This window comes from Myxocyprinus asiaticus, chromosome 11 (assembly GCF_019703515.2).
Source record: "Myxocyprinus asiaticus isolate MX2 ecotype Aquarium Trade chromosome 11, UBuf_Myxa_2, whole genome shotgun sequence".
Classification (NCBI taxonomy): domain Eukaryota; kingdom Metazoa; phylum Chordata; class Actinopteri; order Cypriniformes; family Catostomidae; genus Myxocyprinus; species Myxocyprinus asiaticus.
In genome coordinates, this window is record NC_059354.1 from 12,280,945 (window position 1) to 12,294,104 (window position 13,160).

Sequence of the window (13,160 nt, forward strand, 5' to 3'; positions counted from 1 at the left end):
CAAGGGTGCGTAAATCATGACATAATTTTCCTTTTTGTGTGAACTATCACTTTAATAGTCATCCAAAACAACTGAGTCAGGAAAGAAAAGACGTTTTAGGTGTAGAATATCTAACAGCTAAAATGCATAGTTGTTTAGTATATATATTGGCACCAAAGTTGACACAAATTGACTTGACCATGACACTCCCATAACGAGGAGTGCTCAAAATATTCACTGAGGGCGAGAACTTTTGGCGTCTCTCACGTCACGCCCTCCTCGTAAATATTTATGATCAAAATGCCCTGCGTCCCTTTGCGTGATGACGCAGTGCGACAAATGCGGATCCCGATTGCTGCAGCCGCTTGTCAGTGTGACGAAGATTGGCACCCAGGTAAGCTGTCACTCAAACTCGTATTTTTCCGTTCCAATCAATCAAACAATTGCGGCGACACACAAAAATGCCTGGGACTGAGGGAAAGAGAGCATACGCTGTTGGGGGCTCTTAGGAGCTGTATGGGACAGTCGAGCCATCATGGCCTGAAATCTTTAGGGGGGTGGGGCAGAAAATGTTGGGTTTTAAGAGACAGGAGGTTTGTATTCTAGTAAGGGCGAGCGCTGAGTACAGGCCCGAGTTTAGCGGTTCTCTCAGCCCAGTCAGCCGAGAGAAAACGATCTCCGGTCTTGTTTAATGATAATAATTCAAATCAGTCTTTACATTGTGTTCACATTACAGACAGAGCTCATTAGATGAAAGAAGCGCAGAATTGGATGTTTATAAGAGCCAGTGGTGCGCTGAATGCGAGACTCATGTGTTTGCTAACGGGCTAGTGTGTACTAGCTAACTAACTGTTGCTTACTAGAGAGGAGCACGGCGTTTAATGATTTACTAACCATTTATACCGCTATTATTAATAGTATACCATACTGCTGTCCCACTTACTATATGTGTTTACACAGGGTGACGAGTGGTTCACATTCATTAAAGTTTAGTCGTTGCTGATGGCTAATAAACAAACCGATCACCGCGGACTGACTGTAGGGTCTCGGTTTATGGATTCACATTCAGTTTGATTTTAAACAAACATTTCTTTCATAAATACTTGGCTCGCTGGGCTTGTGACAGTGTAAATGTGGTTATTTTGTTTCTTCGCGAAATTATCGAATGCATTTGAGACTTTCCTTACTAATACATGAAGCGACTGTAGTTGCGCACCTTTTATATAAGGTAAAAATATCACACATGTACTGTATTATTAAAACAACGTGCGTGAAAACACGTGGATTGCATTTCTCAAGCAGCGAGACCGGTAACAGTGTTGGCGCCCACCAGAGCAGTAGGGCGGAGCTGTGAGATTATAAATGTTGTAAAACTTGGGAATGATGTTACTGCAACAGGACAGTCATTTCCTTATCAGTACTTTATTTTACGCTTCCCTTTGGATACGTTTTCATAGTACTGTACGCGTTCTCTCTTTTGGCGGTGAAGGCATGAAACCACCGAAGTATGTAAATACAGTGGGAAAATTCTGGCACAATGTAGTCAGAATATCTGTCTGTCCAGGTTTTCATCATGCATTGCACATTTGATTAGTATATATATATATATACACTACCAGTCAAAAGTTTTGAAACACTCATTCTTTATTATACATATATTATTATTATTATTATTTTCTTTTTTTTTTCTTCACATTTTTGAATTAATAGTAAAGTCATCAAAACTATGGAATAACATAAATGGAACTATGGGAATTATGTTGTGACTAAATAAATCCAAAATAAATTAAAACTGTGTTATATTTTAGCATCTTCAAAGTAGTCACCCTTTGTCTAGATTTTTCAGACATGTACTCGACATTTTCTCAACCAACTTCTTGAGGTATCACCCTGGGATGCTTTTTAAACAGTATTGAAGGAGTTCCCATCTATGTTGGGCACTTATTGGCTGCTTTTCTTTATTTGGTCCAAGTCATCCATTTCAAAAACTTTGTTTTTTTTTTAAATGAAATTTTAGTTTTGTAATGAAATAAATTAATATGGTGGCACAATGATATTTTTGTCTACAAAACTAATTTCAAACATTTAAGCATATGCCTTCAGATAAAAAGATTTTTAAGATCATGAGAAACATTTCAGTCAAGTGTTTCAAAACTTTTGACCGGTAGTGTGTGTGTGTGTGTATATATATATATATATATATCTACAACCTTCCTACTAGTCATAAGTAATTAGATCAGTATCTTTTTGTTGGTTACATTTATAGGCATTATGAAAATTGATTGTATAAAAAGTGATTTAGTATTTTTATTTTTTTAAACTTGCATGTGGTTATTCTTAGGTCATTTGCTGCCGCATGCCCATATAATGCTACAGTGTTGGCTGAGGCAACTTTGAATATGATGGCTGCCCAGTCCGTGTCCATAGACAAATATCAAGAGGGAGACCAGCAGGTGGGCTTGATGTATACAAGTTTCACAGAAATTCACACAAACAACTTCTGTGTTTATGTTGCCTTTATAAGTACAAGTTTAACTTTCACTGTGTTGCTGCTTGCAAGGCAGCACTTTATTGATTTTCCTTAAACATTCTGGTTAGGGTTTTGATCTAAACCCCCTTACGTTAAGTATTAAACGCATGCAATTCATTCTGCCTGAACTGCTTCCAGACTAATGATTTCGGCCTTGGGTGTGCTATGTATTTTATTTTTATTTTTTTGTTTTGTATTTTTCATTTGAACATTTGGCTATACCTTTTAAGAAACGTAAAAATTAAAGTTAGAAAATCAACCATTGAATTCGATCAATAGAATGTTTGCCATTCAAAATGCAACATGCATCGATTGTGTCATCTTAATATTTGAATATTGAATTCTGATCGGTCTTATATACAGTACTGTGCAAAAGTCTTAGGCACACGAGATGTTTCACAAAAGCATTTGTCTTAAGATGGTTATTTATATCTTCAGCTTTAGTGTGTCAATAGGAAATATAAATGTTAGACTCCCAAATGTTACATTTGCAAATAGAAAAGATTAGAATAGAAGAACAGGGAGCCCTGCAACAGATGTCATGGCCCCCACAAAGCCCCCCACTGAACATCGTGTCAGTCTGGGATTACATAAAGAGACTGAAGCAATTGAGACAGCCTAAATAGATAGAAGAACTGTGGCAAATTCTCCAAGAAGCTTGGAACATCCTATCTGCCAACAACCAAGAAAAACTGTGTCCAGGTGTACCTAGGAGAATTAAAGGCAAAGGTTGTCTCACAGAATATTGATTTAGTGTTTTTTATGTTTACTGGACTTTGTATGACTAAGTGATAAATGAAAAATATTTATGTCATTATTTTTGAAGACATCCTCACTATGCAACATTTTTCACAAGTGCCTTAAACTTCTGCACAGTACTGTATATGTGCACCTATTTTACCATCTGTAACCATCTTTACACTACATAGTCACCTGTGTTAATCCTCTCAAACATGCTGAGTGGCATTGTCATAACAGCGGGACATTGGCTCTGATGCAGCATTTCATTTACACAGAACCAAAGCCTAAGCTTACCTAAACCCTTAACACTCTTCTTTTGCTGCCTTGAGTTGCAAGCACTATTATTTCCTAAAGAAAATGCATATCTAGTTCTTTTTGGAATACTTAATCTAGAGTTGATAACATTAATTACATTATCACAACAGTACTGTTCATACATTGAATTCAGTCAAAAATAATAAAGTTAGAGGAACATTAATGTAAACAATAAAATGAAATGATTATTATTTGGACTGTTTCTCCCTGGATTAGATGCAGGTATTGGAGCAAGCGGACAGTGAGCCTGAAAAGGGCTTTGCCAATGGAAACGCAGGAAGATCTAGCAGCCCTGCATCCACCGAACCACAGACACAAATGGATACAGACAAAGCCTCTATATATAGGTGACATGACATGCTCGCAAGTTAAATTTCACCTCTTTGGTATTTGATGGGGCAGTGAGAACCAACCTTAACCCTAGAACGCATATGAAACTTCATCCCACTTAAATGCATATGTGGGTCAAAAAAGACCCAGGTGAAATCTAGATGCTTATTCTTTATGAAACTGCCTTTTTTTCCCCAAGGAAAATTAACTCTGATGATAATTTTATTAATAATTACAATTTTTAAATAGTTGATATTTCGGACACATTCAAAATGAAGTAAGACTTTTGGGTGACAGTTTAAAAAAAGCCTTTATAACAGAAATTTAGGCAATTTACATGTTTGGTGGTAAAATAATATCCAAGGAGATAGAAGATTTTTCACACAATGTCCATAAAAAATAAATAAAATATCAGGCATTTATTAAGAGGCCAAAAAGTGCCTGGTGGTAACATATAAAATGTCTCAACAACTCTATGCACACAAAAACATAAAATAAGTACAATGGACCGAGATATGTTTTTTTACAAAACAAATTTGATAAACTTTTGCCAGATGTCACTATGTGCTCTATTTTAAGAGCACTAAACGCAGCACTATGCCATTAATCATAGGTGCAAAGTCAGTGGGCATGACCATGAAGTTTAGATATTTTTGTGCAAGCATGCGTTTAAGTCAAGGTGCAAATGGGTTTGGCGAAATCATGCACGCAACACGCTGATGGGCTGTGTCAAGTGCAATTTAGTTTGGAGGGTTTTCTCCGGTTATTGCAGCATCTGCGTTCTATTATATAGTTCATTCCCTCAAGCACCAGCGATATAAACAAAGACAGAACATTAAAAAGAAGTTGGTAGTGAAAATGGACAGTGAACAATTAATTGGAAGAATAAAAAATATGGACACACTCCTTTTCTATACTTAGAAAATATTTTTCTCATCAGGACTTGGATGTACACTCCGTCAAATTATAGGGAATGAAAGTATTATTAATCCTTTTCATCTGTTGAAACAAATCATGGCTAGTATTAATAGTGATTGTATAACCACAAACTTTACTTCTACCGGTCGATTTTGATTTTAAACAATTACATTTGTTTATTGAAACACAAATAAATTACACCAAAAGTATTTCTAAATTCACATTACACTTCAAACAAAACGACAATGCAATCAAAATAACGGAATGGTCAAGAAAAAAAAATCATATACCAAATCCGCACATGCACATGAACTTTATTACCACCTTCTGGTGGAATCTCCAAACTGCAAATGTAGGAACTGAGTTTGGACTGCTTTGAAAACAGACGTGGTTTTAAAATGTCTTAGCGCAACAACCTATTTCTCAGGAAAATATCAAATTGCTCTTTGCGCCACTTCATTAACATACAATACACCCATAGTTTACACGCATACACCCACAGATAGCGCAAACACTCCCAGCCACGCCCACTTGTGCTGGCATGAAAATTGGATAAGAGCGCACTCACAAAAATATAGCCCAATATTTCTATATTACTAGCTATATTTGTTGCTGGAAGTGGTGAGGCATACTGAAAAAGAATAGTTGCAGGTTCAAACACACTAAGAAGTGTTCCAGGAGCTATAACCATTGTGCCCTGTCTGTGACTAAGGCATCTGACCTCAGGTCCATGAGGACCGTCTCTCTAATGGGTGTAATGTCAAGCACTTTGTTTAAAACCATTGGCTGAATGACAACTTTCTATACTTGTATACTACACATAAATATGAATGTGAACATGGTATTTAACATATATTTAATTACATAACAAATGGAAACTGAAAACAGTCAATGTATTACAAGAGTAATGCCAGTGTAAAATGCATTGAACACCCGAGTAAACACATATGGGTTATACAGTATAATACCCACAGATGCATTCTAGGGGTAGTGAATAAATTCTTTTATAATTAAAAAAAAAATATTCAACTAATGTTTAAAAAAGTAACTTTAAATGGGAGAAGACACCTTAATTGAGGAATGCCTGGAGTGGCAGATCAAAAGACCACTTCACATAAAAATGATGTCCTAAAAACTAGCGCAGGGACATTTTTGACCAACGTACTCTGTGTGTCCTGGCCTCCTAGGGTTAAAAGAATATTTTGGGTTCAATACAAACCTCAGCAAAGCTCAATCGACAGCATTTGTGGCATTATGTTGATTACCACAAATATTAATTTTGACTTGTCCCTCCTTTTCTTTAAAAAAAATAAGCAACAATCGAGTTTACAGCGAGACACTTACCGTGGAAGTGAATGTTGCCAATTTTTGGAGTGATTAAAGTAGAAATTTGAAGATTATAATGTTATAAAAGCACTTACATTAATTCTTCTGTTAAAACATGTGTATTAATTGAGCTGTGAAGTTGTTTTAGGGTTTACAGCATTACAACATCATGGCAGCAAAGTTGTAAGATTGGCTATAACTTTACATAGAAAAGGTTAGTAAGTGATTTTATCACACTGAAATCATGTTAACATGCATAATGTTTACGTCTTGTGGCTATACTTTTGAAACAGTGAGTGTTTTCACTTTTACGGATTGGCCCAAATTCACTTCCATTGTAAGTGCCTCACTGTAACCTCGATTTTTTTTTTTTAAGAAAAGGAGGCAGGGGCAGACTGGCCATAGGGAGAACCGTGACATTTCCCAGGGGCCGGCTGCAAAACGGGGCCGAACGGGCTGCGATTAGCTGAAATGTGCCGCGACAGGCTGAAGAGGGCCGCAAAACGGCACCGCGATATGGCGAAGGGGGGGCCACCCAAATTTTTGTAGTAATCAACATTATACAGCAAATGTTGTCGATCGAGCTTAACTTGTATTGAACCCGGAATATTCCTTTAAAGAGTGCCTTCAACGGGATAATCTCTTACATTTTTTTTTTCACCCCCAGACATCCCCTTTTCCCTCTTTTGGCTCTTCTGTTTGAGAAGTGTGAGCAGTCCACTCAGGGCTCTGACTGTGTAACTTCAGCCAGTTTTGATGTTGACATTGAGAACTTTGTACGCAGTCAGGAGAAAGAGGGCAAGGCGTTCTTTAGTGAAGACCCTGACCTCGACAACTTGGTGAGAGACTTTTTAATTTTGAATTCCTGTATGTACTATCATGATGTCAAACACTGACCAAGATCACTACTGTTCCCTTGTTTGCAGATGATCAAGGCCATCCAGGTGCTGAGGATTCATCTATTAGAGCTAGAAAAAGTTAGTGACCTGTGCAAGGACTTCTGCAGCCGTTACATTTCCTGCCTCAAGACCAAGATGAACAGTGAGACACTGTTGAGTGGAGACCCAGGCAGCCCATACTCTCCAGACCATGACCAGGTGGACACTTTTACCTGTGATTCTTACGCTCACCCTCTTATTTGGCACTTTCCATTAAAGGGTACACTTTGGTCACCCGGTAATTTTTAAAAGTATATATGGCACAAGTCCCATGTTTTTTTGTTGTTGTTTTTTTTGTATTGAGAGATTTTAGATATGATTGAGACAGTATTTCATGTAAAATTGACATAGCATGAAAAGTAGGTAGTTATAAACACATCAAATATCTGTATATTTACCAGTAATGTATGTTTGTAAATAATTACAAACCTACCAATAGCTTAATTTAGGCTGAATTTTTTGCTACTCTGTTACTCGTTCTGTCACAGTTTCTTTATTTAAATGTTTTATTGAAATTATCATAAACTGATTTTTCCCCCAGTTGTTTATTGATAGAAAATACAAATTAGCATGAACTGTATTCAGATTTGGTAACAAAAATGCAAACCTCATATAAAATACATAGTAAATAAAACAACTTGTATATCATAGACTTTCTGAGGTTAACAATCAACATTTTCTGAATGTTATGCACTTTCTTTCACTGACCATTTGTTGAAAGATTAGTGTGCCTTAAGACTGTTAAGAGTAAATAAGAGTATTCTAAATGAGAGTTTGAGGCCCAATATTTATTTATTTATTTATTTATTTATTTGTACCCTATTTGTCAAGTGCCATTTATAACTGGCCTTCTGACTCTTAAAACGAAATAGTAGCAAGTGTGTAACATTGAGGGTTTTTTTTTATTATTATTTCAGATGTCAAGCTCTTTCTCAGGGGCCCTCGGCCCCCAGGGCATTGTGGTGCCTGCATCAGGCCTTCATCAAGGCAATGTTGCTGTGACAACAGTCAGTCCATCACAGGTGGTGACAGGTACATTGTTAAAATCCCTAGTTAATATAGTACATATTGAAATAACATTCTAACTGGCTGCACTGTCCCTTTCACTCTGGTAACTGTTACTTTGTGCACAGGTAATACAGTATATCAGCCTGTGACAGTTGTCACACCACAGGGGCAAGTGGTGACACAAGCTATCTCACCTGGAACAATACATATTCAGAACTCACAGGTTTGCATTAAACTCCAACAGGCTACACATAAAGCACACCCTGTTACACAATGATTACAGACAAAATTGCAGATCATTCACTTCTTGTTCTCCCTTGGTAGCTCCAACTTCAGCTCAATCAGGATTTGAGTTTCTTCGGTGCAGAGGACAGCTCCTCTAAAAACAAGCGTGGTGTTCTTCCTAAACAAGCCACCAATGTCATGCGCTCCTGGCTCTTCCAGCATATCGCAGTGAGGAAACTTTTGAAAACCATGTAATGATAGTCATTCAGTGTGTTGTTGTTGTTGTTGTTAACTCTCCACTTTTTTTCATTTATTTATTTTGTTTTACAATTACTTCATCTAGCACCCCTATCCCACTGAGGAGGAAAAGAAACAGATTGCAATTCAAACAAACCTGACTTTACTCCAAGTCAACAATTGGTAAGTCAGTCTGGCAGTCACACAAAGTAGACAACATAAGCTCCGTTCCAAAATCTAGTGAGCTGCCTGCACAGGCAGCAATTTAAGACATCAGAGGTGCGATTCTGACACAAATGATGTTCCAAAAGGTAGGTAGCTTAATGAGACTGCCTTCTGAGACAGTCTACTCTAAGGAAGCATTGCAAGTATCTGTAAAAAACAAAATCCATCCACATAAAATGAGATAAATGATGATAAAAATACTGTTTGACTTTATACTTATTCATCCAGTACTGAAAAGTAGCAATAAAAATGAAAACTGTTTTATCAAGAATGTCTGTGTGCATTAGCTGGACCACCCTGAAAATTGCGCTTTTTAGCGTGATCTGAGCTAAAGAAGCACACTTTATGATTCGATTGTTGTCAGATTTTGTTGCTAATTTGAAATATATTCTTTGATTGTAATCTTGACCAGCTGTTCAGGAGATTTCAGTCTTTCACCATTCAAGTAGAAAGGAACTGTACCTGTATCCATTGAAAATAGTGTCCCGTAGTCTGCCCGAAGGCCTTACGAACATTGCTGCCGAGTGACTTGACTTGCCTTATTGGGACTTTGGCTGAACAGTATTGAAATCGAGTTGAGTTTCCCCTTGCTTTGAGTTGCTAGCCATGTAATGCTTTCCAAATTACTTATGAGATTCCTTGGCAGTTAGGATGTTGCCTTAGAAGGCTGCTATCTATGAAGACAGTAGACTGCAAAGCAGCTCACTAGATTTTGGAATAGACCCAATATTGTCTTTCTCAATTTGTTTTTGATTCGTTACAGCATTTATTATTAAAATAATAATACCAAATGGTGCAAACTATTGTCTGGGTCTGTGTTGTAGGTTCATTAATGCCCGCAGACGGATCTTGCAGCCAATGCTGGATGCTAGCACCACAGAGGCACCCAAAACCAAGAAGAAAACTCCCCCAAGCCGCCCACTACACCGCTTCTGGTCTGATACCGTCGCCTCTTCTGGAACCCAGGAGCAGCTCACAATGCAAGATGGTATGACTGCAACAGTGTTTCCTTGGCCAAAGCAAATCTGTATATGTATTTTAGCTGAGTTGTGATCTTGGGAATTGAATATAATAAGGGAAAATACTACGAAATAAGAGACAATAAACACAACTTTCTTTTGCATTGTCTTTGCTGACTGAATGCAAAAACGAACATGCAGCGCAATAGCTGTCCAATTTGCGATTAGAGCGCTCGATTGGTGCTGTTCTTTTAAATGAATCAGTCAAACCAATTGGAGAGTCACATCTGAACAATGTCATTGGTCTAATCATGATTTCAAACAATCAGACAACTCATTTGCTGACTGAATCGCAAGCTGTTGTCTTCCATTACTACGTTTTAAATTAGTGAGACTTCAGACTAAATCAGACCAATTACTTACTGGTTACATGACATAGTTTATATGACAGATTATAGCTAAAGATGCATATCCACAACAGAGTTTGAGTTTTGTTGTAACAAATGATATTTAATTAAAAAAAAAAAGGAAACAGTTTTCGTGAAAAATCAATGGTCATTTTTTCTATACTCAAAAATGTATGAATGAAATATTTATTGTTTCTGTGTGCAGGTGGCATGGTTACAGTTGGGATGAATGTAGATGGCTTCCAGGCGCTTTCATCAGATGGAGCAACTCTTGCCATGCAGCAAGTCATGATGGGGAATCACAGTGAAGATGAATCAGAAGAAAGCGATGATGAAGATGACACCTTGTCATCTACCAACATGACCGTGCTGGGTTTAGATGTTAGCGACTGAGCCACATGGATGTGAAACACACTGCATGCATACATACACATTGGAAAACTTGAACATTTGGAGCAAGAGATCCAGTCCCCTCAGCAAAGCTGAACTACAAAAAAAATGTGCACTACAAAAATTAGGAGTACAGTACGTTGGCCTATACAACCCCAATTCCGGAAAAGTTGGGACAGTATGAAAATTGCTAATAAAAACAAAAAGGAGTGATTTGTAAATTATATTCACTTTTTGCTATATTGAAAGTACCACAACTACATATAATATGATGTTTTACCTTGTCAATTTTTTTTAAATGTACAGTAATTTCAAATCAGATGATTGCAACATGCTCCAAAAAAGTTGAGACAGTCAAGTGTTTACCATTGTGAAACATCACAATTTCTTCTAATATCACTTATTAAGCATTTGGGCACTGAAGACACAAGTTTGTTAAGTTTATAAAGTGGAATTTTCCCCCATTCATCCATTATGTAGGTCTTTAGCTGCACAATTGTACGGGGTCTTCGTTTCTGGATGGTGTGCTTAATAATGCGCCACACATTCTCAATTGGAGATGGTCAGGACTGCAGACAGGCCAATCTAACACACGCACTCACTGCTTACACAGCCATGCACTTGTAATCTGGGCAGTATGTGGTTTGAAGTTGTCCTGCTGGAAAATGCAGGGACATCCATGGAAAAGACAGTGCTGGATGGCAGTATATGTTGCTCCAAAGTTTGTACAAATCTGTCTGCATTCATGGTGTTCTCACAGATGTGCAAGTTACCCATGCCATGGGCACTGACACACCCCTGGCCCATACAGACACTGGCTTTTGGACCTGACGCTGATAACAGCTTGGATGGTCCTTTTCCTCTTTGTCCCAGAGAACACGACGGCTGTGTTTTTCAAAAACTTTTTGAAATGTGGACTCTTCGGTCCAAAAAGCACAGTTCCACTGTTCTACTTTCCATCTAAGATGAGACTGAGCCCAGAGAAGTCAGCAGTGCTTCTGGACAGTGTTGATGTAGGGCTTCTGCTTTGAATAGTAAAGTCTTAACATGCATCTGTGGATGCAGTGGCGAATGGTGTTGACAAACAAAGGTTTACTTAAGTTATCCCAAGCCCATGTTCATGATATCCTTTACAGATGAATGATGCTTTTTAAGTCAGTGACGTCTGAGGGATCAGAGATTCAGAAGTGGTTTTTCGTCTTGCTCTTTACACACCAAGGTTTGACTTTTAATATTCTGCACTGTAGAGAGTCTCTTGCTCTTGAAGGACTAGGCTGTATTTGGAGGCTCCTTACACAGTATACAATACTATGACACAATTTCCTCACCTGTTTAACATCTCCTGTTTCACATCGCCTTGTTATTTCAACTCATCAAATTGTTATTAGTCTTAAATTGCCCGTCTCAACTTTTTTGGAGCATGTTGCAATCATCTGATTTGAAATTAATGTACATTTTCAAAAAAAATGATACAATTCACAAGGTAAAACATCATATTATAGTAGTTGTAGAGCTTTCAATATAGCAAAGGGTGAATATAATTTACAAATCACTCCTTTTTGTTTTTATTAACATTTTTCATACTGTCCCAACTTTTTCGGAATTGGGGTTGCATATTAAACACAAACACATATGAACAGTTTACAGAGCACAATGTTACTGAAAGATGCCATGTATGAAGAATTGCATTTCAGCACCTGTTTTTATTGCATAGTTATGCAGTCAAGTGCACTTTTATGTATGAGATACCCTTTTAGAAAATAGACAAGAAAGATGCAAGAACTTAACACCTAGAGGCAAGTTTTTAAGCCAGTGCATGTATGGTAATGATTTTGTTTTCTATTTTAAGTCATTTGAATGCCAAGATTTTGAGAGTTTGTCCTTGTGCTGGTTTTATTCACACTGCATGCTATGTTTTCTAAAGTATGTTCTCATTTCTGAGAAAAGAGATTCTTATTTTTAGATATTAACGTTGTACAAAAAAAAAGTGTTGTTTTTCCCTTGTTTTTTTTTTATATAAGTTTGTGTTTTATAAGGAATATTTATGTACAGAAGCATTATAGCGATCTGCCCTGTTTTCAGGAGATGCTTAAATTTTTTTTAGAAAAGCAAACAAATATGGATTGAAAACCATTTTTAAATATGTAATTGGTTTAAACACACACAAGTTACAAAATGCCTTACATATTCTTCTGTAAATCTATGTAGCTGATACGCACAGAAGGCCTAATACGTTGACTATGTTCAGTTAAATATCAGTTACATCAAGGTCTCTTCTAGTTAATGTTTGTCCTTATGTAGAAGTTGTTCCTTTGTTTCAGAGGGGGCACTTTGTATTTGCTCAATAGGACAGAGCCTATAGTCTCAATAATGAAGTTTTGATCTAACATAAGCTTACCATATCAACTAGATTAATTAAAAGATGCTTTGGAAATAATGATGGCATAAAATGTTCTTATAAAAGTCAAATAAAGGTCGAGGCTGAACCTTTTGCCGCAGTACTGCATTAAATGTTTGTTAATTGTGTGCATTTTTTTACAATTAAAGGTGCAATAGGTAATATATTTACTGTACTAAAGCATAAAATTATAATATGTTATCAGAGATTTAGGAAATATGCTAAGTTGAAATA

General features: G+C 37.0%; 1 protein-coding gene across 1 annotated transcript; it reads left to right on the top strand.

Annotated features, from left to right (window-relative positions):
* Window positions 1–400: 400 nt before the first annotated feature.
* On the top strand, window positions 401–13,019 carry LOC127447830 (homeobox protein PKNOX1-like). Its single transcript, XM_051709916.1, has 11 exons — window positions 401–1,484; window positions 2,321–2,432; window positions 3,782–3,912; window positions 6,807–6,978; window positions 7,066–7,236; window positions 7,995–8,109; window positions 8,211–8,308; window positions 8,410–8,538; window positions 8,654–8,730; window positions 9,597–9,760; window positions 10,344–13,019. Exons 1-11 carry the CDS (start codon window positions 1,360–1,362, stop codon window positions 10,529–10,531), a joined length of 1,482 nt encoding a protein of 493 aa, XP_051565876.1. The 5' UTR covers window positions 401–1,359; the 3' UTR covers window positions 10,532–13,019.
* The last annotated feature ends 141 nt before the right edge of the window (window positions 13,020–13,160 follow it).

Coding starts and splice junctions, on each gene's coding strand:
- LOC127447830 (XM_051709916.1), top strand. CDS start 1,360: ATGATGTTACTGCAACAGGACAGTCATTTCCTTATCAGTACTTTATTT. Junction 1,485..2,320: donor GAAGGCATGAAACCACCGAA/GTATGTAAATAC, acceptor GGTTATTCTTAG/GTCATTTGCTGCCGCATGCC. Junction 8,110..8,210: donor TCCATCACAGGTGGTGACAG/GTACATTGTTAA, acceptor CTTTGTGCACAG/GTAATACAGTATATCAGCCT.